Raw genomic sequence first — 27,618 nt, 5'->3', positions numbered from 1 at the left:
AAAAGAAGTATTTGATCCCCTGCTGATTTCATTTGATCAAACATAAATGTATTTATAACCTTTATGATTATATTAATAATGGATGTTTTGTTGATATTCTGTCTCTTTCTGTTAAAATAAACTTCCCATAAATACTATAGACTCTCCATTGCTTTGTGGGGGAGCTAATTTACTAAATCAGCAGGGGATCAAATACTTCTTTTGCCCACTGTAGAAGAGAGGACAGAATACTAGCAGCTTTTATATCAGTAAAAAAATAAGACACACGCAGACACACACACAGGGGGAAAAGGAAGAGGCTGCTGAATGATATGGGATGGAAAGGTGTGAGAGAGCCCCTTTACATTTATGGCCTCTGTAGAAGTGGAGGAAGTGGTGTAGTAAAGTGGAGTCGCGCTCCAAAGCCCTCACTCAATTCCAAGTACATCACAGACAGTGGATTCAGAGGCGACGGGAAAACACACACACACACACACACACACACACACACACACACAAGGAGGCTCAGATCTGAAAGACAAAACCTTTGGCACGTAAAACACTGAGTACTGTAAGAGGAGTGACGGCGGCTGCATATTAACGGTTATCATCACAGAGGCTGCAGTCCTGACAGGAAACATCCCAACATCACAGAGGGTCAAGACACACATACAGAATCATCTCATCAGTGTGAAGGAGAGAAAATTAATATAAAACTACAGTAGTTAGAAGAAAAAATCTATAAAATGTTACTTCTGTATCAAGGCTTCTGTCTAAGAAAAGTTTGTTTTCCACCATTCAAGTTAAAAGACAGAAAATAGCTTTTTTTTTTCTTTGTTTCTCAGTATTATGGATTTATTCCTGCATAATTTATTTGCAAAAATGTCACAGGTTTTGTCAATCAGCAGCTGATAACTGTTAGATATCTGTGTTCATTAGATAGTGTAAGAAACAGAATTCCCCCCTGAACTGTAGTAATTATACATTATATGTCAAACTGTCTCTAAATGTGAGCCTGAAGAAGCCACAAGCGAAACGTGTTGCTCTGAAATCAACAAAAGATCCTCATTACCCAGTCTAGTGTGCGGTGTGTTTTTTTTAACCACTGTATTCCTTCGCCACACTACCGGCACCTCGACTGTCGCTGATTTTAATGATTTGTGAAGCATAAAATTGTGTCTATTCAAAATTGAAACATTTTATCGTTCTTTCTTATCAAGAAGGGATTGATAATAAATGGTAACATGCAAATAAAATACGTAAAAATGTTGAGTTTCCTCCATGACAGAGGAGCAGAGACGAAGCAGCAGGACGAGGATCCAGTGTCTCTGTGTTACTGTACTTGACACTGACTGGATTCTCCTCATCCAGCTACAAGTTGTTTAATATCAGGTAGAAGATGTAATATTAGGGCCTGAGTGGGAGGCCTGCAGGCCCATTATGCAAATGTGGCCATGACTTGTGGGGCTGTCCACACTTTGGCACAAGAGGAACACAGAGTCGGCCCTAATGGCCCATGCTCAGTAAACACTCTCCCTCTGCCATGTGGATTAGAGACAACAAAAGATTAGCACTATTTGCAAATATACAGCTGAGTTCAAAGGCTCTCTCTCTCCCCTCGCTTCCCTTCTTTTGTCTGAACACACAGCTTTGGGTGAGGAGGCATCTAATGCTATATACAGATTTCTTTCTTTTCTTTTTTTTTTAAGGTATAAATCCCAAACTTCACACTGGCAACAGGAGAGTGATTGGTTGAACATCTGGTAAAGCTGTATAAAAAAACGTGGATTGTTTGAGTGGAGTTTGGTTCAGAGAAAAAAACAACACTTCATATTAAAAAGTAGAAGTTGATTTAAAATGATAAAATCTGTTAGATTGTGTAGAAAGGTGCAGTGTTGTGAGTGGGCGGCGTTGGGAGACGTTGAACCCGCTCAGAGAGGCGAGGTGAGCGCGCACAGGCCACGCCCCGCATCCCCATGAGGTCCCTGGGGGCCCTTAAATGATGAGGCCTCGAGGTCTTAGAAACCAGTGTCACTCACCGGAGCTTCTTCTCTCCGTTAGCGACTGTGTGTGCGTGCGTGCGTGTGTGTGTGTGTGTGTAGTCACCAAACGTCTTTGGATTCAGGCTGAAACTGCTCTAACGAACCGAACACTGTGGAAATATGACTTCATCCAACCCCGACCAGCGCCTGGAGCATCTCCTCAGCGCCGTGGAGAGCGAGTTCCAGAAGGGCAGCGAGAAGGGCGACGCGTCGGAGAGGGATATTAAACTGACGCTGGAGGACGCGGACTTATGGAACAAGTTCAAAGAGTTGACCAACGAGATGATTGTCACCAAAACGGGAAGGTAGGTTCCAGAGAGCAGCGGCCGAGCGTTGCGCACATTTTACGCACGGGTTCAAACTGAGAGGGGAAATAATAGTTTGGGGGAAAAAAGTGCTTGGTTTTAAAAGATGACAGAAAGAATTTATTTTTCTTCCTTCTTTTAATTCAATATTATCCAGCCTCTCTCTCATCCACATATATACTCTGTCAGAAGAGCAGATCCTGAGGCCTAAAAGGCCTTGGGACGGTTTATAGTAATGGAGCCTGTGTAATTTCAATGAGCTTGAACAAAACTACAGAAAGAAAGAAAGAAAAAAAGAAAGAAAGAAAGAAAGAACAGAAAAATGCGTCCTGCACAAATCCTCACCAGCTTCTTCCTCTTCTTCTCTGCAGGAGGATGTTTCCGGTGCTGAGGGCCAGCGTCTCCGGCCTGGACCCAAACGCCATGTACTCGGTGCTGCTGGATTTCGTAGCCGCGGACAACAACCGCTGGAAATACGTGAACGGGGAGTGGGTCCCCGGTGGCAAACCGGAGCCCCAGAGCCCCAGCTGCGTCTACATCCACCCGGACTCCCCCAACTTCGGAGCGCACTGGATGAAGGCGCCGGTCTCCTTCAGCAAAGTCAAACTCTCCAACAAACTGAACGGAGGCGGACAGGTGAGCAGCTGGGCCATGGTTTATTCTAACAAGTTACTGAGCATCTGCTAAATAAAATAAATTACTAGGAAAATATTTTTTTCACTGGTTCCCATCTCCTTTTATATATATTTGAGGATTAAAAAAAAAATTCCCATGTGTTTTGAAACAAGATAAAATAATATGGATCTTTTCTATCATGAGAAAAACACACTCTATTGTGATTTTTGTCTGATTTAATTTTGTATTACTGCTGTATCCAGACAGTGATGAATAATAATATGAACGTCTGTGTGTATTTTTCTATAGATTATGCTGAATTCTCTGCACAAGTATGAGCCGAGGATTCACATCGTGAAGGTGGGAGGGATCCAGAAGATGATCAGCAGCCAGTCCTTCCCCGAAACACAGTTCATCGCCGTCACTGCTTACCAGAATGAAGAGGTCAGCTGTGCTTATCATATCCCACCAGCTCTGCTTTGTCTTTAATCATTTTAAATATTGATTTTTATGGATTGAGATGCTGACAGCTGCTGTCCCCACAGATCACTGCTCTGAAGATAAAGCACAATCCCTTTGCCAAAGCCTTCCTGGATGCTAAAGAGAGGTACGTAGCCTACTCTTAAAGGATCAAGTAAGGATCAAAATAGTGATCTGTAACAGTGCAGAGTCTAATGTGGTTGTTTGTGTTTACAGGAGCGACCATAAAGAAGTCCCAGATCACAGTGGAGACAGTCAACAGTCTGGCTACTCTCAGCGTGAGTTTCCTCTTTTTTTTTCCCCACTAAAACTTTCTACTGGAATAGTAAAAATGGGGGGTATTCCATAGCACCAGGAGCTCAGAGTGACCTGATTGTGTTCTGTTCCCTCCCCGCAGTTGGAGGTTGGTTCCTCCCGGGCCAGAGTCCCATCTGCCCCAGCAGCAGCCCCCCCCAGTTCAGCGGCACGGCGGGCCATTCCTCCGGCTCTTACTGCGAGCGCTACTCCAGCCTGAGGAGCCACAGGACCGCCCCCTACCCCAGCCACTACCCCCACCGCACCTCCAGCACCAGTAAGACCACGCTTGTATTTTGTATATACAGTACACATTTAAAGGTCCAGGGTGTAATATTTGTCAAAGTTTCATAGCAAAATCTGAATATACTACCAATGAATATAGTGTATATTTGCTATAAAATAAAATTGGTTTTGGTTTTCGTAGCTTTATAACTCTTCTTTTATACATAATAGCGAGGGTCTTGCTTAGAGAGTGTCGCCATCTTGCGCCGCCATGAATGGAAAATCCAGCCAACCAGAGAGCACGTTTCAAGAGTTTCATGTTTCTAAATAAACAGTAGAATTCTATTATTTAATAGATAAATAATAGAATAGGAATGCTAGATGTCACTGTTTCCCCCTCATTTTATACACTGGACCTTTAATGTTTCGTGTTAAGACGTTGGATATAAAAGAAGCGGCGGTCAGTAACGTGGTCTGTGGCTCACTTTCAGACACCTACATGGACAACACTTCAGGTTCTCTGCCTACGCACGACAGCTGGTCTGCTCTTCAGATCCCCAACTCCACAGGCATGGGCACTCTGTCCCACAGCACCAACTCCACATCTAACTCCAGGTGAGCCTCCCCACCACCTGTAGTTCCCAGCAGGGCCGTTGCTAGGAATTCTGGGCCCCCTGAAAGAATACTAAAGCGGGCCCCTTTCCCCTGACTTCTCCACTTTTTTTCTTTGACTACATACGTATTATCATTTCTTATTTAGCCTACTTTGCTTTGATGCTAATGCAGCATTACTATGAGTATTAGTCAGGGTTTTATGCAGAATAATCCAGTCATACAAAGATTAGACTACTGTTTTTTTTTTTTTGGCGGGGGGCCCTACTGGTTGCTGGGCCCCTAGAATTATCATCACCTTTCTCCCCTATACAACGGCCCTGGTTCCCATAGCAACGCATGTTTAGAATTAGAAAGCTGGCTGCACTGAATTCCAGTTCACCAACCCTTACCCTGTCCTCTCTGTCCTCCACAGTCAGTACCCCAGTCTCTGGTCGGTAGCCAGCACCACCCTCACCCCGTCCGGCTCGGCCTCGGGCTCCATCCCCGGAGGTCTGACCTCCCAGTTCCTGAGGGGCTCCTCCTACACGGGCCTGACCTCCTCGCTGCCCGTCTCCTCGCCCTCCTCCATGTACGACCCCGGCCTGGGCGAGGTCGGCGTCGGGGAGGCCCAGTTCGAGAGCTCCATCGCCCGGCTGACGGCGTCCTGGACGCCTGTGGCTCAGAGCTACTGAACGGGCCGAAGACCCAGATTCAAGCTCTTGCCGTTCAGGCCTTCGTCACCTCTGAAGGGTCTGAGGGTTTCAGGAAGCAGAAGCAAAGACACACGGAGAAGTCCTGGGGAGGACGTGGTGGAAAAGTCGCAACACCTGCAAAGACACATCTCGGCTCCTGCTTTGTGAAAAAGCGATTCGATCGATTCTTCGTCCCACGGCCTCTAATTTAAACAAAAAGTGCAAAGTTAGGTCCTCTACTTGACTGATGTCGATGTGCAGAGACAGAACTTGAAAGACAATCATCTTCCTCCATGTTGGACAATATCACAGTAGAGTAATAAGCCTTAGAATAGCTGTGTGGTCAGACCTCTTCCTTTGCTCTTAGTAAGTCCCAACATGCTTATCACACATTTATAACATGTTTATTACTCTTTTTTTTTTTTTTTTTACCTATAAAATTCCACACACCCGCCAAAAAACAAAAGGACTTTTGTTTTTAGAACCATTAAAATATAAGATGATAAATTTCTGCTAACATAAATGTGTATATGTGTGTATATAGAATAAATTAACGTCCAGTGTTTCCATATAAATGTGCCTTTTTTCCTCTGGTTGCAATACAAATGTTCTGAGATTGGACTGAGAGTCACAAGTGCCTTCTGTACCCTGGCAGTGGTCCCCCCCACCCCTCTGCACAAACACATGTACATAAACTATGTATTTGTATTTTTGAACTCACTGTGAGTTTTATTTATGTCATTTAATAATAAATTAAATATGTTTGTTTTCTCAAACTTGGCTTCATTTTGAATGTTTTGTGGAACTCTGATGATTGAGCTCTAGGTGTGAAGCGCTTTCATTACAACAGAGGCTGTCATATACATATTAAAGTCTTATCAGCTGCCAAAGGTCAAACAAGGGCCAAGTGCTTTCATTAATAAAGGGTCAAGCAAGAGGCGCCTGAAAAATTTCATGTCTCCTTTTGAAACCCGTGGCCGAGTCCTGAGGTGAAACTCTCACTTTGCCTCGGTGCATCAAACCTCGATCTCTTGGCTGCGGTTCTATGAACTTTCTTTAAATAACAGCGTGAACGTGGCTTCTTTGACGTGCGGCCGTAGTGACGAGGTGACGGAGAAGTGTCCACTTTGAGATCCAGTCCCGGGTACTTTTCCATCGATGGCACCCTTTCGTTACAATCTGCGTTATGGTGCGACATACGGCTAACACATTGAGATCTGCATGTGAGGACAGTCAGAGGTCCCGAACACAGACCCCAAATACTCACAACTCAGATTAAAGACATCAAAATAAATCAATAACATGCATGTGAGTTGGGTTTTTCTTTACCCCCCCCCCCCCGAGGCATTTTTAGCAGGAACATGGCCGACACAAACCTCATCTGATCTCAGCTCAGCACCAACAGAGAGGATGAGGAGGAGCTTCTGCCGTCAGGCCTTCGTTTGCTCAACTCTGAGCAGTGACTCTTTAACTTCTGGCACTTCTGCACACTTTCACTTTATGTAGTATTTTAGTTTATTGCTGCACTATTATGTGCTATTTTCACATTTCATATCGCATATTCTTATATCTTTTATTTTAAGTAGCCTATATTTTTGGGGGGCTTTTTCCCCTTTAATGGACAGGAGAGTTGAGAGAGAGACAGGAAATGGGAGGCGGGGGGGTATTCTTATATCTTGTTTCTTTTTATTTTATTATTTCTAGAAGGCAAGGCAAGGCAAGGCAATTTTATTTGTATAGACCATTTTTACAAACAGTTTGTCTCAAAGGGCTTTACATGGCATCACAACAACATCCTCTGCCCTTAGACCCTCACATCGACTGAGGAAAAACTCCATGGAAAACCCTTTTAACATGGAAAAGTTGGAGAAACCCCAGGGTGAGCAACAGAGGGGGGATCTCTCACCCAGGATGGGCAGACGTGCAATAGATGTTGTTACAGACAAGAAAACAGGCACAATAACACATTTCACTGTGCCTATGAAGAATTGTGCATGTGACAATTTTTTATCTATCCTATTTCAATTTTAAGTACAGTTTATTGTAATAATATAATAATATTGCTTATGGTTTATTATGGGTATAACCAACACAAATAAGCCTATTTACAGGAGATGTAGGAAAGATTTTTTTTCTTTTCATCCAAAAATATGTTTATTGAGTTTTATTCAAAACAGCAGCAACAAAGAGCTCAACACAAATCAACATTATAGATATGATTAATTATTACAGTTTGAAATGTATAAAGAAATACAAATAATGAAAACATATACAAAACTTTTGCCTCCCCTTACTAAATAGAAATGAATGAAATAATAAAGAAATTATCTTTGAAAGAAAAAAAAGAAATCGTGCAGAAATACTTAAAAAAAAACAGTACAACAATACATATCAACATAAAATGTATTGTACATATATAAAATGAAAGTGATAACAAACTTATATTCTATTTAAAGCAGACAAAGCAGCTTTTACAGAATTGAGCTTGAATATAGTTCCAGTATAAATGGACCTGAGCTGCTTCAGCTCCGGCTCAGACCTGAGGCCGGTGACTTGGCCCTATACGCTCATGATGTCAGTGGTGTGATGTGTGTGTCAGCCCCTGAAGAGGTTCGGCCCCTGAAGAAGTGATGGAGTGGTCCTCACCCAGGTGCAAATGAATACTGAAGGGTCACGGGGCCACGAGCAAATACTAATGAAGCAACAATGTGACCTGCAGCTGGCGGGGGCCAAACGGAGCAAAGGTCCCCTCATGAAGCGCTGACATCTCCCAAATCCTCCACTTTACTGCTTTTCAGGAATTTATCTCTGTTACTGGAACAAAATACAGTCTCTGTTCAAGTTGTACAATCACATGAGGACTGGATGTTCACATCAGTGAAGAAACACTGAATGTACCTTTAATCATTTAGGTTTTACAGTGCATCATGCATTTGTGTCTTCTCCATCATATCAATTACACACAGTGAAGAAATCTGTAATATATATGTAATATTTGTGAAAACGCACAGTCATATATATCTGCAATATAAATATATTTACATTCAAATATATATTTTATGGGCTAGACATGCTAATATATGAAATTGTTTCATTAAATTATATGTATAATCTCTACAAATCAGTTTTGTTTAATGTGTTCACACTATATATTTTATGACTGGACATATTGTGTTCATATATTTATGAACAGGTGCGTTTCCTGGTCCCTCAGGCCTGCGGAGTGATTTAGCTTCTTTTTTTATGTCTCTCGTGTTCTGTATATGTGAACAGACATTTTCTCACAAGGGAGACAATGAAGTAGCCTAACTAAAATTAAAACTAAAAACTAAAAGCAGGGACATAGGGCCATAGGCTAATAGACTCAGGTAGCTACATGATCAGCACCATAAACAATTTAAATAAAGGACTATGTTACTTGAATTGGAAATGCTAGATGGGTTAATAGGTGTTTGCTTATGAAATATAGGCTACTCAAAATGAATGTAAAGACACACATACACACTCAGTGCCAAAAAATTAAATTCAGTCATTAGTGACTCACCCACATGCTGATGAATACTCCAGAGTAGTTTTTTATTCCTCAAAGTCCAATGAAAACTTAATATGAGAGTCAATAGTGCTGGACACAAAAACGTCCATACAACTACACAAAAACCATTTAATATTCCTCCACACTGCTCGTCCGCTGCAATCCAAGTGTCCTGAAGGGATATAGTCCAGAGTTTACCTGAAACAACGTCATTTAGGCAAGTCCAGTCACGTCCGCGTGCACCAGGCAAATTCAATACAGGACTGTTTAGGCTGTAAAAATGTCCTAAATGTTGTTTCGAGTAAACTCTGGACTATATCTCTTCAGGACACTTGGATTGCAGTGGACGAGCAGTATGGAGGAATATTAAATGGTTTTTGTGTAGTTTGATGGATGTTTTTGTGTCGGGCCCTATTATTCTCATATAGTCTAAAGTTTTCGTTGGACTACGAACCGGCCTCCCGGGTCTCCAGATGCACTTTGAGGAATAAAAAACGACTCCGGAGTATTCATCAGCATGAGGGTGAGTCAATAATGACTGAATTTCATTTTTTGGTGAACTATTCCTTTAATTGAATATTTGTGTATTTGAAAAACATCCAAATGGCATCTAAACACACAGTTCAGACAGCAATTTTGCTCCCAAAACATTTACTGGAGCTAATGTTTTAATCTGAGTGAGTAGTCCTACTCCGATGATCAACACTAGCATTATAGAATCCAGTCACAGTCCCATCACCTCAGCACTCCATGTAAATACATGTAATTAAATGTGTCTAGAGCATCATATCAGTATTTTGTTTAAACATTTACATGTATAGCCTACACAGACAACACTATTATCCAACATTTTTATGTTAAATATTTGTTAGTATCATATCAGTATCAGTAATTACATTACTTTGATATTAGCCTGTACATGATATTGGGCTGTTGTTGTGCATTAGGAGGTCTGCAGTCTCTACCAGATATCGTCATTGTGTTTGGTCTTCATTGTGTGTACTGTATGTGTGTACTGTATGTGTGTGTGTGTGTGTGTGTGTGTGTGTGTGTGAGAGAGAGAGAGATGACCTGTTTATGAGCAGTTGTCCAGACTTGCTGAGGAGGATGTTTGCTGATGGTCTTTGCTCAGTCTGGAGCCACCTCAGCCCACTCAGTTATGGCGTGTCTGTGTGTGTCCATGTGTGTGTGTGTGTGTGTGTATGTGTATGTGTATATTTGTGTGTTTGTGTGTGTGTTGATTTGAGGACCTTGTGCTGACTGAAGTCTTTGTCCTCCAAGATGGCTGATCCACTCTGCACACTCCAGCCTGCAGCCTGTGTTGGCCTTCACTAATTGACAATTGGAGTTTGACTTTGCACACCAGCCTCCTCCTCCTCCTCCTCCTCCTCCTCCTCCTCCTCCAGCCCTGGAAGTGTGTGTACCAAATACGCTTTACAGAGTGTGCCCAGCACCCAGGTGTGGAGTATGGAGGACTCGGAGTAACAGATGCAGATGTTGGGTTGGGTCAACTTTGCCTAATTTTTGGTTGAGGGTCTTGGCAGGGGCGTTTCTAGACACTCTGGGGGCCCCAGGCAAGAGGTAACTTGGAGGGCCCCCAGCCCCAACCGGGACCACAAACATTAACTGTTAATGAATCAAAAAATCCCAAACTATTGATGATTCAATTCTGCATACTATGCCAATGCAGTGTCATATAAAACGTACCTTGGCTACGTTGGTCCAAAGTGTAAAAACACAGAGGGTTTACAATAACGGCTCTTAAATTGTATGACTGTTTTGTATTGTTTTGCGTCCAAGTCACGTGACTCTCAAGTTTCTGGCCGTGAGAACAAAAAACAAGCAAGCAAATATTTCAATAATTTTTAGTGGAAAAATCAATATTTTGAGGTAGTTTCTAAATAAAAATGCCTTTTGATTACATTTCTAGCGATATATTTTATTTTCATAATATTCGCTCAGTGAATGTACATAATCATTCGCTTGCTTGTTGTTTTTTCAGATCTAGCCAGGATAATTCAAAATGGCAATGTTTTCTGGTTACAGTGTCAATGTCAGCCATCCCTGGGGGCCCCTTCCAGCCCAGGGCCCTAGGTAATTTCCTGGACTGCCTGCCCCGTTGCAACGCCTCTGGGTCTTGGTTAGATCTGGTTTAGAGACAGAAATAGAACTTATTGGCGGACAGAAATGGATCTGAGGTCAGATTTATGACGAATCAAACCCAAATCTGTCAGATGAAGACAACAGCAGCCTCCCGTCCCCTCTCTGTCCTGGTGTCCCCTCACGTATCCCTCCTCCACTTCCAGGAATAAGGCGGCGCGCAGCCTCATGGAAGAGGAGAGGAGGGCGCTGCCTACACCACAATTATGATATTGAGTCACATTGTGCGAGGCCCTAACAGGCTGATTTATGAGGGGGGGCCGCAGCCAAAAAACAAGCCAAGGAGTCTGGAACGGCGAGTCAGCGCGGTGGCGGGGAGGTGTGTTTGCAGACCCCCCCCCTCGCCCGCCCATACACCCCCACCCCACCCCGTCCCTCTGATGTCTGTGTGTCTTCGTTAATGAAGAAATTCTGGTACCTTGGTGAGACATTGCTCTCAGCTGAGCAGACTCTGCCTCCTCCGTGCCCTCTGCCTCTGTACAGTCACACAGCCGCCCCACCCCACCGCAATCCCATCAGGCCTCTGGCCCCACCGCCCTCTCCCTCGCTGAAGCAGCTAAAAGAACTTCTGGAAGTGTCATGCTCTCTGCCCCGCACACTGGTTTGGGGAGTTTTGGGTAACAAAGCAGAGCAATAGCTACTTGGTAAAAATGTGATTATTGAATTCACTACTAGTGTGGGTTGTCATTATTACTTGCCGCAGATTTTAGTTAAATTCAATACATGATTTTAATCATTCTAATTCTCAAAGGGATATTTCAACATTTTGGCAAATTCACCCATTGCCATAATCCCTACAGTTTTAAGAGTAGGTTCATTACCTTCAATTGTCGGTGCAAGATGTTTTTAGATCGGTGGGCCAGAGACGTGAGCTGCACGGTATTTCCACGTTTTCCTTCATCAAACTAAATACACAATCCAGCAACTCTAAAACACTCTCATGGACAAGTTGTGACCTGCACATTCACCACGCTGTGAGATAATAACATTTATTAATTATGTGACATTACGACACATGAAGCAAATACTCAGAACTACTTGAAATCACTCCGCCCAGCAGCTGTGTCTGAAATGTAGTTCTGGCTATGCATCTGTCTCGAAAACAACTCCGTCTCATAATGTTCCATTATTATCTCATAGCGTGGTGAATGTGCAGGTCACAACTTCTCCACAAGAGCGTTTTGGAGTTGTTGGATTGTGTATTTGATGAGTTTGATGGGAAGCCGGAAACACCATATGCCTTCATAGCGTTAGCCGAGCAGCCCGTATCTCTGCCCCGCCGATCAAAAAACTGTTTACACTGACAATTTAAGGTAACGGACATTATGGCAATGGGCAAATTTGCCAAAATGTTGAAATATCCGTTTAACTATTTATAATTTTTACCCTATTTTTACTATATTATTTCTGTCTTTTTCTAAATGTATTTTTATTGTCTATGATTTTAATGAATTTCTATGCCTCTGTAAAGCACTCTCTGACTGGTGTATGAATTGTGGTATACAAATAAATGTCCCTTGGCCAGAGGAAAATCCTGTCCTATCAGCTGTCTGATTTTTGTTTTCAGTGAATCCTCTGACAAATATTGGATAGTGGAAAAGCTATTTCAACTCAACTGTCATTAACAAGCCCAGTAGAGTTTCAGTTCATTCATCTATAAACACATCAGAATCCTGCATGGGGCTAAAACTGAGACCAAAGCCCAGTCTACAAGACTCAACCCAGCAGAAGTGACTGGAGCTGTCAGAGAAATCCACTGAAATACAAACCTGAATCCACACAGATCCCACTGGGCTGGCGACAGCGATGTGATACAAACAATCAGCATTAAACAACCACACTGCCGTGAAATAATAACTGAACCAGAGAGAGAGTATGGTAACTAGAGTTGAAAAAAAAAGGCTAAAGCATGACCATAGATGAACATTCAAATCTGAGAGCACCTAAGATAATTGTTTTAACTGGGCCCAAGTAAAAATACACAAGTGAACACCATGGTTTAAAGTCCATTTATATGAAAGTCCTGTGATCCTGTCCAACATGGGGACATGGACTTGGTCTTTGCAAAAAAACACACCACCACCGTCCCTATGAGACAGATGTGCCAAGAGTGTTTTTGAACTACATGAGCAATTTCACACATTAGGAGGACTTGCTAGCCAGCATCAGCTAATGTATGTTTCCTCCGGTCGCCACAGTGATGGTGACAGCCTCTCACCATCCTGACAGGCCAGTCCAGTTAGCTGTGGCCGGTCACACAAGCAGAGGAGACTTGTAAGCAAACTGGTCCTCGGCGCAGTAACATTTAGCAGAGGAGCATGATATCCAGTGTGGTCTGAGTGAGAAACCATGTTCTTCACTCAGTGGGAGTTGTATATGCTGATTATCCTCAGGGTCTCTGGACCACACGTCGGGCACAATATGAATGTCAAGCACTCTATGTAAATATTACTGGGACTGAATAATGATCACAGTGATGGTGTCTCTGGGCAGTCTGTATGGAATATTACACTGCAAAAAACTCAAAATCTTTTCAAGAATATTTGTCTTATCAAAACTAATGTGTTTCCACTTAAAATAAGACTCATCACCTAAGAATTAACTTGTTTTTAGATAATTTTCACTTGAAATAGGCTAAGTATAAAAAACTGCCAGTGAAAGCAAGTTTTTGTGCTTGTAATAAGAAAGGAAAACTAGCTCCACTATCAGATTTTTCTACTTATTTCAAATGAAAATATGCTTGAAAGAAGTAAAAAGTGTCTAAAGACAAGCTACTTTTTATGTGATGAGTCTTATTACATAATGAGATTTGTTTTGACTAGAAATGACATTTTGACTATATAAGACAAATATTCTTGGTACGATTTTGAGTTTTATCCTCATTCTGTTTTGTGTATTACAGTTTTTCTCAGTCGCTCTGGTGCATTTCTTACATCACTATTAAAATTTGCACAACAGTTAGTGCATTTCTCAAAAACAGTTAGTACAAACTGAAAAACCTAGTTGATAACCTGCAAAAGTGTATCACTTGCTCAAAATGGATAGTTTATTCCACAAAAGCAAGTATGTGTCAACAAAATTATAAGTCCTTTGTCATGTTTTCATTATGACAGTTACTCTCTAAGTGTTTTCCAACGCAAAAAAGTCAGATCTTGGTGACACTACCTGAAAATTATCCTGGTTTCTGTTCACTCTAAACTGGAACCAGAATCCAGACAAAATTCAGAGAGCTGATCCAGAATTCACCAAATTAAAAGTGTTCACCAAAATAAAACTTCATATTGTTGTTGATGATGATGGAGCATGCTACATGGCGAGCATCACGCAATTTATCTCTCTTCCTCCCCCACCGCCTCAAACTTTATCGAAAAGATGCATTTACAAACTACAATAGTATAATGCACAAAACCAGGATCAAGTGCCTATTAAATAAAACATACAACTGAAATAGACAATAACTTGTAATACAATTAAATACAACAAAAGAAAAAGGTTAACTTAATGGCTTGGGATTTTCTTGTAAATTATATTCTTTAAATTAAAAGATTTCACCACATTTTTATTAGCTTGGTGCTTTTATTTTGACGGAAAGGCGCATCCATCGAATTCTGGATTCTGTCTGCCCTGGTTCCGGTTTCATACCAAAACCAGACTACCTGAAAACGCTCAAGACAGCACTATACACTTGAAAACTACAGTAAAGTTACACATTACTGTATTTAGTGGAGTAACACTGAATACATATGTTTCACATTTTTACTGCATGCTCTTTGCAATTCTAATTTGCTCACAGCGTTGTGCAAAAGAAAAATACACTACAGTCACGTATTTACAACAAACATAAGAAACACCCTTCGGACAGAGATGTGCACAACTGTAAACAATATTGCAGTAACTGAACATAGAAATGCATTCTGGGTAATGAATCACAACATCTGTTGTTCAGCTGCTTTATTGTGACATTAAAGGAATGCAAAGCTACATCTAAACTCTGTTCTATTTGTCACATTTATTTCAACTTAAAATGTTCAAATGTTTTCACAATTAAAAGGTAGGAATTCTTCAGTTTTTAAGAAAATCAACCCCTTTTTTTTTTTACACACTATTTACCGTCAGTAGTTTATTAGCTGACTGTCTGTAAAGTCATTGTTCACATGCATGCAAAAGCATTTAATAAATGAAAAAGGATTTCAATGTGATAGGAGTGCAGCTTCAAGAGCACCACAGCTCGTTTTAGTCGGTTCCACCTGCTGAGACCCTAAGCTTTGAAGTGTCTCAACACTAGTTATCCTTAAGCAATGTGTGTAGTATAGCTAACAATTAAAGTAGCCTAGTTGACAAAAGTTGCTTGCTTAAATCCACGTTAACTGCAAAATAAACTTTCCTTGCATCGACAGTGGGAGCAAACAACCTTTCAGTTTAATCAGTGAAATTCCTATTATTTTATCAGTGCTGGCATTGTCACTTATAAATTGATATTATGCTACTGCTGTAAATGTTTATTCATTTATTTAAAAGGGACAATACACATTAATGAACATTCGTACGTGTGCACAAATGTAAATGCGTCAGAGTTAGCAACTTGCTAATTTGCATGTTTCATATAGCCTACCATGGCAAATGATTAGGCTACTGACATGAAAGGAAATGTGCACTAAACACATTGAAAAACAAATATATGTCTATGTAGAATCAAAAAACAAAGAAAATACTGATAATAATTTTTAAGTATGAGTTAATACCGTAAATGGAAGTTTTTTTCATGTGATTGGCAGTAACACTCGAGTTCAAGTGATCACTCAAGAACTGCTCTTCATTAAAGCCACTTCCACACTAAAAGAAACTCTTATTCTTTAGGATTCTTTTTTATTTTTATGAATCAGAGTTCTTGCTCTCAGAGCTCAACTTGTTCATTTAAAATTCATTTTTCATCAGATTTTGAGGATCAGTGCAGACACTCACTGCACATTAGCTAAACATGCTAACACTGAACCCTTCAGAAGCCCTCAGCCTCTGTACTCTGAGGACAAACACTGCCCCCCTGTGGTTGAAGGCTGAAAACCTCTGCAGCCTGTACAGTGTCTCTGATGCCAACACAGCGTAGTGGCTTACAATTAACTGCAAATAGTATTTGACTGTTTCAATGAACAGAGGTATGATTTACATCCACAAAGGCTTTGCTTCAGGTCTTCCACCAATATGAGAATTCACCTGTGTGGTGACTCAGGGGAGGTTGTTCTGATCTCAATATAGGCCAGCAGCCTTGGATGGGATCCAAATGCAACACATGGCTGAGTTCAATGACTCACAGGGCTGGTGGTAAAAATCACTACTCCTGGCCTTGACCCCCTGAAAGTTGTGAACTTTTAAATTCATGACCAGTAAAGACACTGAAGCTTTGTATTTAAACTTTACTGCTCGACTCTTTCCATTAAATTCTGCTCGTTGAAGGAAATAAAACCTCAGGTGAAGAATGCTGACTCAAAATGATAAATAAACACTCATATCACTTTGATTTTAAATCCATTTATTAAAAAAATCCAGACACATCTTTAAATATCCGAACGACATGCAAAGGGAGAACGTTGGTGTTCCAGTCATCGGAGCTGTAGAGCACATGAGGCGAACACAGGGAGGGAGGATGGTGGTGTGACGTTGGCTCTGATATGACTCGCATGAATCATTCTGTGGACTCTGAGGCTGAAGACGACACCCAGGGTCTCAGCTAAATTTGGCTTTAGAGAAATCCATCTCTGGGTGTTGAGCCATGAACCTGCAGGGATGGAGACAAGGAGACAGTTAGTATGATGTCTCCACAGCAACATGCACTCAGACTTTTATTTAAAGTCACCGTGCTTCATATTTCAAAACAAAGTGTTTAGGTTGATTTGTTGATAATTTCTTTATTTATGCCACAAATATAACAGCTTTAGTTGTGATCCAACTGTTCTCCTGCATTGTAGCACCTCCTCCTGGCCAAAGAGTGAACTACAGGAACGGTACAGAGGCATGACCTCTGTGACACCATCAGACAACACATCAGACTGCACAGACACACTGTGAACTTTGTGACTATAAAAACAAACTGTGAGAGCCGTTATCTCCACAGCTCTATTGTTTAACTCTTATAAAAGTGTACGGCAGCTTTACAGGCCGCTTTAAAGAGCTCAGACAGGAAGTGGACTTGGACGTAACGAGCAGACGGTTGAGGGACGGAGGGTCAGTCACCAGCAGTGACAGCAGCGTGTCCTTCACATCTGTGTCGCTGTGACGTCAGCCCACATCCAGGTCTGATCCCAGTTAACCGACTGCTGTGGAATATTTGACCTGACGTGGCTGAAGTCCCACAGCTACTGACTCCATTAAACACTGATAAACAGTGAGCTCACTCTGAGCTGCTGCACTCCATGTTTCTGTCTCTCCCTGATTTATCACAGCATGGTATTGTTTATACTGTCTTGTTTTTTATATTGTTGTCTCTCTACAAAAAAAAAAAGAAAAGTTGATCATGACAGGGAAAAAATCGAATAGTTTATAAGACAATCGTCTTGTCTGAAAAAAATTAAATGTTCCCTTTTTACTGTCACAGAAGGAGAAACATAGAAAGACTCAACAGAAAGTTCTGTGTGAAACTCTGTCAAATGAAAACAAGTGAAACTGAGGTGCAGCTCAAACTCTGCAAGGTGTGGACTGTGATGAGAAGCTACCGGAAAATATTGACGTAGATTTACACCGGTAGAGAAGACTTCCTCATTACAGTAAGATGAGCGCTCATTACGTGACCAGGACGCTGTGACCAGACGCGGTAACGTTCCAATATTCTCCAACACGAGTCTCAAAGTCCGCGATTTTATTTTTAAATGACGAACGGCTGTTTTTCAGTCCGTGACTCAAAACGATGGAGCGGCGGTAGCTACCGCTCCTAGTAGCGCTTCTCATTTAAAATGACACAGAGAGAGAGAGAGAGAGGGAGAGGAGCGGCGGTGGCGGGGGGTGCGGGGGGGGGCCTACACCGGTGCCGCTTGATGAGGGACAAGACAGGTAGAGAGAGAAAAGAGAGAGAACACCTATGTGTACTGAGTGAGTGAGTGCATGTGTGTGTGTGGTGGGCGGCTGCAGCGGTGGGTGCGTGTGTGGAAGGTGCCGCAGCAGTTTTGAGAGAAAAACAAAGTTAAAAAAAAAACAAACAACGACGCATCGACTATTAAATTAGTTGTCGACGATTTTAATAGTCGACGTAGTCGTGACTAGTCGACTAATCGTGGCAGCCCTACTTCAGAGACTGTCTTTGGTTTTGGGGAGAGTCAGTTTGAGATTAAAACTTTTTTGACTATACATCAAGTATCAGGAACCTGCCCCCCCAGGTAGAGAAGAACACATCACTATGTCTAACAAGATTATTATTATGTTGTCTCACAACTGGAACTGCTGACTAAAGGCTTCTGTGTGCAGGCAGCCTGGTTATCACCGACACCCAGCATGTCAGACATGTATGGATTGGATTATCAATAAACTGCAGCCTGTGTCAATGTGTGAGGCATTCAACTGGGAAGTACAGGAAATAGCCTTTAAACTGCATGTGTCTGCTTCCCCATCACTCACGAGCCCAATTCAATTCAACATGTGCTGCCTGATGATGCTGAGCGGTTTTAACAAATATTGTTCATAAAGCAGTGAAAGCGCAGCAACGTTGAGCAGACAAGACACAGCTACACTGTTTGAGACACAGTACAGAACAACATTACCCACAATTCAACCAGACCTCTTGACAGCCATCAGGTGAGCAGTGAGCTACAGCTTCCTTCAGCTCCACATCTGTAGTTTCTATTATTCTACAACAAAGCTGATGACATCACCTTAACGTCTAACATCTAACATCCATCACAAATGAAGCTGCACCTGTAACCACACTGTGTGGATTCTCCTCCTAAATGCTCCAACATTTAACATTTCAGGCTGAATACCACCATTTAATAAGAATAGTTCACTGTGATAGATTACATTACTCAACATTACTCAGCATTTATATGGTGAGAAATCACCTCACAGAGACTAAAATGAATAATTTTAGAATATGGTAGGTAGAACATTAATGAATCCAAGCATGAATAATGGTTGGGATTATTATCTACATAAAATGTAGTTAATGGGCTAAATACTAGGGCTGTCCCGATTATCATATTTTGATAATCGAAGCTTCGCGGACATAAAATCGATTTAAATCGAAGCTTCGACGACCGGGGGGGGTGCGCGATCGTAACGTCTGGGGGGGGGGGGAGGGGTGGGGGTGCGCGATCGTAGCGGAAATAATGAAAGTAATGGCAAACAAACACTGCATATCTCCAAAACCAGGCAGGTTTCCAGGATGCCAAGTCACCTAATCATTTTAATGTAACAATTGCCGATGAGAACCGGTGTCAGAAAAGGAAAAATGGAACAAAACCAAAAAAATGGATCACAGACTTTCATGATCGATTACCATGGCAATGAACGAAGCTTCGAAGCTTCAAATCTTTTGGGTCAGCCCTACTAAATACTGTAATAAAGCACAGTAAATAACAATACAGAGTACAACAATACATTTTAAATGCACTAGAAATGCTCTGCAAGGCACTTTGTGTTACTTTTATGTATGAGAAGTGCCATATAAATTAATTTGATTTGATGATCTGATTAATAATAGCAATAATGTGTGATTCTCCTTGAATCAGGTCACTGTGCAACCAGCAGAAGCTGCTCCTAACGCCTCTCTGTCTTTTATCAGCCACAGCTGCAGCAGGTGAGTGTGGCCTTGAGCACAAAGAGGCAACACAACTACACAGACGTCTTTCACATTCACTGTTGTTATAAAACCTGTGTGTGCTATAAAGCCTCTGTTAAACTGACTGATTCACCGTCTGCTCTGGAGACTTACTGTCAGCCGACAGGATCAAGAGACATTTACAGTTTGGGGATCTAACCTGAGCTCAAAGGAACAGGTGTATTGTGTTGAGGTGATGTAAGAGGAGAAACTTACTTTTTAAGAATATCCTGTTTCTTCTGCTCTTCAGACGTCGGCAACCCCATTGATTTCTGCCTTTGGTCATACATCATCTTCTCCACCATACCTCGTGTCTCTCCATCCAGGTCTGACAGCTGCTCGGCAGGAAACACACACACAGGGGAGAAAAACCAAAGGTGTACTTGTCAGTGATCTTTGTGTCACTTTTATTAACACAGTAACTGAGAGAGGCTTTTACCTTTGAGTTCTCTGGACAGATTTTCTTGGTGTTGATTTCAGGATCTGTGGTGATGATCTTATTCCACCACTCCATTTTATTAATCTAAAAGAAGAAAAGACTCAAATTTAATACATAAACAGCTCAGCACATCATCATCACTGAACACATAAACACACCACATGCTACCGACTCGTCTGACCTTTTCTAGGTGCACTGTGACCACTTTGCCGTCGTCGATGAGCCAGGAGCTTTCCTCCACCTTCACCTCGTTGTAGAGCTGCCCTTCGAGAACAGGGGGGTGTCCTTTCAGGCCCACTTTGATGGAGCGGCGCTGGAAGTCCACCACCACGTCTCTCCCCTTTATGCGGAACTTCACGTCAAAAGGTATGACGATCTGTGGGAGGAGGTTACCAGCAGTCACACACCAGATTCTGAACATCCACAGGGAGCAAAACTAGTTACTATGTATACGTAGATTAATGTGTTATCACGTTAACTTTAACAGCCCTAATATTGATGTTACCTGAACAAAACACTTGTGATGGCAAACCAGTGTTTCTCAGTAAAGTCACCTGAAGAGTAAAGTAAATTACATAAACTATATCTATATCATACGAACAGAACAGAACCTGGCCTGTGTCAAAGAAACAAGGTGTTACCATTAAAACCATCAAACACAAGAGTTTTGACAGAAGAGACATAAAAAGGACCAATTCTATATGACAACACCTGTAAATGTAGTAGGGCCCAAAAATGAAATCCAGATTTTCTCTCAAAAACCCGATTTCCGATTACGATTTTTTGGTGAAATGACAAACTATTTAAAGGGACAACGACGAGTTTGTATTTAGTTTATTTTGTTATTATTGTTAGTGGTCGGCTCGCCCAGCATTTCCTACTTTTGGTTTCCTGGACACTGGCCAGCGGGTCATGGGAATAACGCCGCCGAATCGCAGTTTATGGTCGGAAGTTTGGAACTGTGACGGTATCTGATCGTCTTTGAACCTCCGACTTTCATTCTGGATTTGAAAACATTCTTTTTCGCTTTCATCTGTCTTGCGCCGGCCCATAAATTTCACCGTGCGCGTGGAGGCTCATGGGAAATGTAGTGTGAAAACACTTAACTATCTAAAACTCCTCGTTGTTCCTTTAATTTGTGCACTGTTTGTGTCTTGTAAATGGACCTGCAGTCTATCTGTCTGTCTGTCTGTCTGTCTGTCTGTCTGTCTGTCTATCTATCTATCTATCTATCTATCTATCTAAAAACGTGACGTCAACTGACTGCCTTCCACTGATTGGCCAAAATGGAAGAGTTGTGAGTGCGGCGTCCGACACGAGAATTAAACCCACTAATTTTAAAAACATACCGATAGCAGTGTTGTTATTCTGTCACCTGAGTTAAATGGCTGCTGTGTAGTAAACCAGATGAACAGATGAATGAGGATCGAAAAAAAGAGAGCGAAATGACGCGTCCGTAGCTGCCGTGATATGACGACCCCGCCACTGCTGAAGAACTCAGCTATAATGGAAAAAGACCTAAACCGAGGCCTTAGCGAACGCCAACGTATTTGTTTACAGTGTGTGGGGAGAGCGTGATGGAAGGAAGGAGGAGATACATGAACGGGGGCTGTACCATAATTACCCTAGTTTGAGTAAAAAAACGATTTTATGATGTAGATAGCAATGCTCCAAACCAACATTTTCAGCTGAAGTCAGATCAGTATTTGGGCCTATTACAGAAACATTAACAGTCAAGGAGGTGAGGATCATGATGACATGATGTCTGAGCAGAGAGATTCAGTATCACCCACGGGGAGGACAAGTTGATGAAACACAGGGATTGTGAACTCACATCTACTTCAGACAGGGACTGTGTCCACTTGTAGGTTGGCAGGTCGGCTCCGTTTCCTGCGTTGGGCTTCAGTTTGTCTTTGTCCTTCTCGTCTTCCTCTCCTTCTGACTCAGACTGTGGACATGAGAGTGAAGATGAGTTCAGTCAGCAGCAGATTTCTCCTGCTCATCAACACTTCACCGTAGAATCAGCTGTTCACTCACCCCCTTCTCTTTTTCTTCTTTGTCAGACGATTTTTCTGTGGTTTTTGTTACAGTCTCCAATTTTTCTTTTTCTTCTTCTTTCTTTTTCTGCAATACAGAGCACACAGAAAAAACACAAAGTAATCAATATCTGAACACCTACAGTATAGTTACTGATGTGACAAACAATCAGTGTCACTAAATATCACCTTGTCCAGTTCAGACTGAAGTTTCTCTGCCTCTTCATCAGTCAGTTCCTGAATTCTGGGGCCGTCGTCATTTTTCTTCTTCTTCTTCCCCTCCTCTTCCTCTGCTAGCTTGGCAGCTCTTTCTGCTTTCTCTTTCTTTTCCTTTTCCTGTTTCGCCTGCTGCTCTTTATGGACCTTCAGCGCCAGCTTACTGTGGTGTGCAAAAGCATCTTTCACTAACTGATGAAAAGAGATAAATGGGGATAAGTGAAGATATTGAACACTGACATTGAACAGCAAAGTCTCAATTGGCAGACGATGTGAAACCACTCACCTTCTCCGGAGCAGCTGCATCTTCACCACCAGTGAAGAAATCAGTTTTGCGGCGGAGGAAGCTGAAAAATGTGTTGACTAACTGTGGAGAGAAAATACACCATCACAAACTATTCATTACAATTATAACAGAATGAATAATAGTGTGTTGTACAAAATCACTAAGCTTGGTTGTCTAAATCCTTCATTACCTTTAAATGTCAGTGCATGTTGTTACTGCTCTTACGACTATGGGGGTACCAGAGGCTAATTTGCCTAAATGTTGAACTATACCTTTAATAAAGGGAACAGTGATTCTTCTAGAAATTTAATTCACCTGAGGGCACCTATTCATAACCAGTAACTAGGTGCCAAATACATATTTTTTAACTGTAGACAGTTATTCAGTCAACATATTATCTACAAAGGAGTTAACTTGGTATTAAAATCATGTAATTTTAATATACTGCAGCTTTATTAGTCACATGCTGGCCGGATTCTCCACTACACCCCACCGTTACAGAGCTCAGGTTATTTCCTTTTTTAACATGGGCGGTTTTTCATCACACAACACCGTTAGTTTAAAGCTGTAAAAGCCCTGGAAACATGAGCTTTGTCGTTATTCCATTGCTAAGAGACGAGGTGTGCCCCTTAGCTTCCAGGCTAACTACATGAGCCTCTGCGGCGGCACGGCAGCGTTAGCACGTTAGCAACAGAGCGTGTTACCTCCTGTACTCCTCCTTCGTGTTGTTGCGCCATGACGAGCAACATCCCGTCATACTTTTCCTCGTCGTCTCCCATGTTAGCGGCTTGAGAAAGGGCTGAATAAAATGTTAGCTGCGGGAATGACGAGCAGAAAGTTCAGTTGCCAAAGCGACAGTGTGAGGGCCCTAGTCGTCACGCCGCTCACTTCCTGGAAACAAGCACCACCCACAAAGGAATTTTGATTGACAGTTGAACCTACCAATTAAGTGAGAGCTTCGTGTTCGCGAGGAACTCCATGACGTAGCCTGTATACGTATATTATGCATTATGTCCAAAGACGGTTTATAAACCATTTATTGAATATCTTTGTTATGTCTATGGATGCGCCACCCCGATGTTGTACTGTTAGCTTTATACTGTGTGATTTTAGGAGCAGCAACGAGTACAACAATAAACATAAATTGGACTACACATTTCAGAAGCATTTTCTAGAAAATCACTAGACTACATAAAAAAGTAGTTTTTAGTGTCAGAGAAACCAATAGGCTAGGCAGTCATATTTATGATGAAATTCATATTATTTTTAAGTGGCTGAATTAAATCTCCAAGAGAATTTTGGTGGGGTCACTGTTTTGTGTTACCACTTCACTCCTTTCTACATCCTAAGAAAAAATTAAAAAGAAGCACAACAGGACGATTTTTTAAACAACTTTATTTAGGCTATTGATGGCTGTTATTACAAGATAAATTCAATATATGATAATCATCTAAAATCAAAAGTGGTACAAAATATCAGGCTAAACAGTGTAGGTAATGAAGGCAGTCAGAACTTGTAATCTTTTTCTAATATGGCAATGCTAATAAATGATGACGGTTAAAAGTTTCAACCTTTATCCAAGGGGGCAGTTGTCGGTCTGAGAAGTGAAGCTCACTTCCGCGTTCAAAAAACTGCAATCCCCTCGAATTCCTCTGGGGGCTGGTGTCAGAAGGGAGCATTCCCCATAGACCCCCATGTTAAAATCGCCGACTTTACATCCTCAGTAAACATGTTAAAAGCCTGGTGTCAGAACGTTTTTTCGTCTCAATCGATAGTTTCTACCCCCGCACACACTCTGAGGGGGGTGAATTTTTTTTTAACTCTACAGTTTTACTGTTATTAGGTTAAAATTCTGGCCAATCAGGGCGCGGAAACGTTGAGTGACAGGTCTGAGCAGCTCCGTGGACAGCTGCTTCGAGGCCAGTGGGCGGGTTCTCGGCCGGCCAATCCAACATGGCGCTGTTCAGGCCGCCATATTTGAGTCACAAAAACGACTCCCCAAAACCAATGGGTGACGTCACGGACGCTACGTCCATTCTTTTTACAGTCTATGCCTTTATCCAGTCAGGAGAATATTATGATCACTTCTGTGAGCTTCACTGTAACTGGTGATTTTGTTTGTCATAACCTGCAGTAGTTGGTAACTGGGAGGTTCTTGACACTCTGGGGCTGTTTCCCTGAGAAGCACCTGCATTTATCTGGCAACTACATCCACCACATCTGTGGCATGACGGCTAATTATTCCGTAGGCTTCCTGTTTGCCTGTCCTCTTACAGGTTGATGTTACTGTAGATACAGCTCTAATTACGGCAGTTAATATTTGCTAGATGACTTTAGACTTACATTTTACCAGAATGCCATAAAAACTTTAAAAATATCTCCGATACAAAATTTTGATAACAAACAAAAAACATCCTGCTCAAGCCTTCTGCTGTTTTGATTCCGTTAATATTAACTTGATTGAAGAATTAAATCGCATACAAAGATAGGCTACTGCATAATTATTTTTAATACTATATAATATATATATACTATATACTATAATACTATATAATATTTTTTTTCATATATCAAAATGTTACTTAAAACATATGGTAAAAGAAAGATCAAAGGACACGTGATAAAATACACTGAAAAAAATCAATTCAGAACGAAACAGAATGACAAGGCCAAAAAAGTGACCACAGCAGGTCTATTTGCTGTTGGCCACATGATTCAGGGTGGTACTAGTCTGGCCTTGTTTCAGACTCTGGAAAGAAGCAATTTAAATTCAAACCAATAAATGAAAAACACACAAACACATGACAGGAAGGATATATCATAATGACGGAGGTGACAGGAAGGAACAATCAGGACGCTAAGTATAATCAAAGTGATATAGAACATCTCTGGTATAATAGTGATTGATTAATCAAATGATAGAGAGAGTGTTTCCTAAAGCTATTAGTTATAAATGTTGGTCACACAATAGTACTCTGACTACAGTATAATAAGTATAATGTTAAAATAATATTTTTGTGACAGATTAATGTCTGTTGGCTGGAGATAGAAAGGTCACATGGAACATATGATCTCAAACTATGTCAGAGTTTAGATAGAAATCCTGTGATTGAGCTCTTACATAAATCAGTTACAAGATAGTTTGATTTCAGAAAAAGGATTACATGAGGAAACTGCTGGTTTCTGGTCAGGATCAGAATGTGGCTGTTGAATCATGATTCTGTTATATGGACACACTTAACTTATTGTACGTGGAACTGATGTACAGTTGTATCTGATTTTTGCTTATAAAGCAGTCTCCTGAATTTGACTCAAACGAAACATTGTCACCATATCCTTCATGTTCATGTCTGACTTAAGATCAGTTCTTCTGAGCAGGTTCTCTGCGCCTGGGCCTGCAATTGGGTCATATCGGCCTCTGTAAAAGATTGTTCAGATACAAGGGGATTTTAAACTTTTCTACAATTCACAAAGACAATATTGACCACCCATATATGTTAATGTATGTGTAACATTTAAAACATAAAAAATGAAGTACCCTGAAAAGGACAAATTATACTGTATATTAATACCATGACCAAAAGTTTTAATTATTTCAATTTTAGTTGTGTCAGAATGTTCTGTTCTGTCAGTTTGGGGATGATAGACAGATCTCAACAACACCCCATGAGAGCAATGAAATAGTAAATATGATCATACATCAACATACTTTTTTCTGAGGTGTTTCTCAATGGCCTTTCGTTCATACACAGCTCCACGTCTTGTTCTCACAGGATCAACAAACATCTTCTTGGTGAGTGGGCAGATGAGATGGCTGGGTACATACTGATTCACAGGTCCTACCAATTTCTAGAGATCACACAAGTAGAGATTATACTTCATGGAGAATCTGATCCATCCATCCATCCATCCATCCATCCATCCATCCATCCATCCATCCATCCATCCATCCATCCATCCATCCATCCATCCATCCATCCATCCATCATAATGTGTTGTTTTTGAGATCTCTTAGTCTCCTTCACAGGTTCTATTGAAGTGATTTTTTGATTCAATGGGTCTGGCAGTGATCAGACCTGGGTAGATAGTGGAATTCATGTTTCCAAAAATCTGCTCTATTACAGTTAGTTCACGTTTTACGTAACAAGGGGGCAATTCCTTTTACACATAGGGCTAGGTGAGGATATTCTTTTCCCTTAATAAATGAAACCACGAAATCATTTAAAAACTGCATTTTATATTTACTTGGGTTATTTTTGTCTAAGATTCAAATGTGTTTGATGATCTTACTGTAAGCATTTAAGTTGGACAAAAATGCAAAACAGTAAGAATTTAGGAAGGGGGCAAATACCTTTTCACAGCATTGTATTCAGCAGCAAGAAACAAAACGTTGCATATTCTAACCTGGTATGTCATAATTATGAGAAAAACAGGGTGGTTGTGCGCACATCTAATGCCTCTTTTAGGCCAGGTGCCGGACAGTCAGGATTATTGAAAAGAAAAAGAGGGAATATCCGCACACAGGATTTAGTAAACTCCCACAAGCAAGTATCCAATAAATGGGAGCTTTAATCCAGTGTGCGGATATTCCCTCTTTTTCATGTCATAATTATGAGACAGTAACAATGTTACATGATTTACGGTAATTTAATCAAATGTCATTAAGCTCTAGTCCTATTGCTTATGTTACGTTTTGGCAAATTATCTTTAGTCTGTAAACATTTTCATGATGTTACAGTTAATTTACCTTCTCCAAATCAGCCAGCGTCTGGCCAGCAGTTTCCTCAGTGTGTTTTTTGGCCTCTTGTTCATACACCTCGTGGCTGGTCAGGAATTCCTCAGCCAGAATGCTTCCACAAAAAAGGTACATTTTACTCAAATTCTTATCAAAATATCAATGTTTGGATTGCATAGACAAGTTTG

The 27,618-nt window shown here is 41.2% G+C and overlaps 3 protein-coding genes across 3 annotated transcripts in view; 1 reads left to right on the top strand and 2 right to left on the bottom strand.

Annotated features, from left to right (window-relative positions):
• Nucleotides 1-2,133: 2,133 nt before the first annotated feature.
• On the top strand, nt 2,134-5,256 carry tbxta (T-box transcription factor Ta). Its single transcript, XM_085792330.1, has 8 exons — nt 2,134-2,326; nt 2,698-2,962; nt 3,251-3,385; nt 3,487-3,548; nt 3,638-3,699; nt 3,819-3,992; nt 4,432-4,555; nt 4,968-5,256. Exons 1-8 carry the CDS (start codon nt 2,142-2,144, stop codon nt 5,224-5,226), a joined length of 1,266 nt encoding a protein of 421 aa, XP_085648456.1. The 5' UTR covers nt 2,134-2,141; the 3' UTR covers nt 5,227-5,256.
• An 11,172-nt stretch (nt 5,257-16,428) lies between these two features.
• nudc (nudC nuclear distribution protein) lies at nt 16,429-23,598 on the bottom strand. Its single transcript, XM_085792329.1, has 9 exons — nt 23,400-23,598; nt 22,696-22,776; nt 22,383-22,601; nt 22,195-22,281; nt 21,992-22,105; nt 20,339-20,533; nt 20,158-20,241; nt 19,935-20,053; nt 16,429-16,691 (listed from the first exon to the last, which is right to left on the bottom strand). The coding sequence occupies exons 1-9, from the start codon at nt 23,472-23,474 to the stop codon at nt 16,640-16,642; spliced, it is 1,026 nt and encodes a 341-aa protein (XP_085648455.1). The 5' UTR covers nt 23,475-23,598; the 3' UTR covers nt 16,429-16,639.
• Nucleotides 23,599-25,980: 2,382 nt separating this feature from the next.
• LOC146979178 (uncharacterized) overlaps nt 25,981-27,618 on the bottom strand; it is a 40,771-nt gene continuing 39,133 nt past the window's right edge. Inside the window, exons 22-24 of the mRNA XM_085792328.1 lie at nt 27,443-27,545; nt 26,405-26,544; nt 25,981-26,113 (exon numbers count right to left, since the gene is read on the bottom strand). Of these exons, the coding sequence (XP_085648454.1) occupies nt 25,981-26,113; nt 26,405-26,544; nt 27,443-27,545 (376 nt within the window). The remainder of the gene's footprint in view (nt 26,114-26,404; nt 26,545-27,442; nt 27,546-27,618) is intronic.

The sequence above is a fragment of the Trachurus japonicus genome, chromosome 11 (genome assembly GCF_045865225.1).
Source record: "Trachurus japonicus isolate A0001 chromosome 11, Traja_1.0".
Taxonomy (NCBI): Eukaryota; Metazoa; Chordata; class Actinopteri; order Carangiformes; family Carangidae; genus Trachurus; species Trachurus japonicus.
The sequence above is the reverse complement of the archived record's forward strand: the minus strand, read 5'-3'. Positions and strand labels throughout refer to the sequence as shown.

What these genes read in the sequence shown, in the direction of transcription:
- tbxta (XM_085792330.1), top strand. Translation starts at nt 2,142, where the DNA reads ATGACTTCATCCAACCCCGACCAGCGCCTGGAGCATCTCCTCAGCGCC. An exon ending in AACTGAACGGAGGCGGACAG is followed by an intron (nt 2,963 to 3,250) that starts GTGAGCAGCTGG and finishes ATTTTTCTATAG; the next exon opens with ATTATGCTGAATTCTCTGCA. An exon ending in AACTCCACATCTAACTCCAG is followed by an intron (nt 4,556 to 4,967) that starts GTGAGCCTCCCC and finishes TGTCCTCCACAG; the next exon opens with TCAGTACCCCAGTCTCTGGT.
- nudc (XM_085792329.1), bottom strand. Translation starts at nt 23,474, where the DNA reads ATGGGAGACGACGAGGAAAAGTATGACGGGATGTTGCTCGTCATGGCG. An exon ending in ATGCAGCTGCTCCGGAGAAG is followed by an intron (nt 22,602 to 22,695) that starts GTGAGTGGTTTC and finishes TCTTTTCATCAG; the next exon opens with TTAGTGAAAGATGCTTTTGC. An exon ending in TTCAGTCTGAACTGGACAAG is followed by an intron (nt 22,282 to 22,382) that starts GTGATATTTAGT and finishes TCTGTATTGCAG; the next exon opens with AAAAAGAAAGAAGAAGAAAA.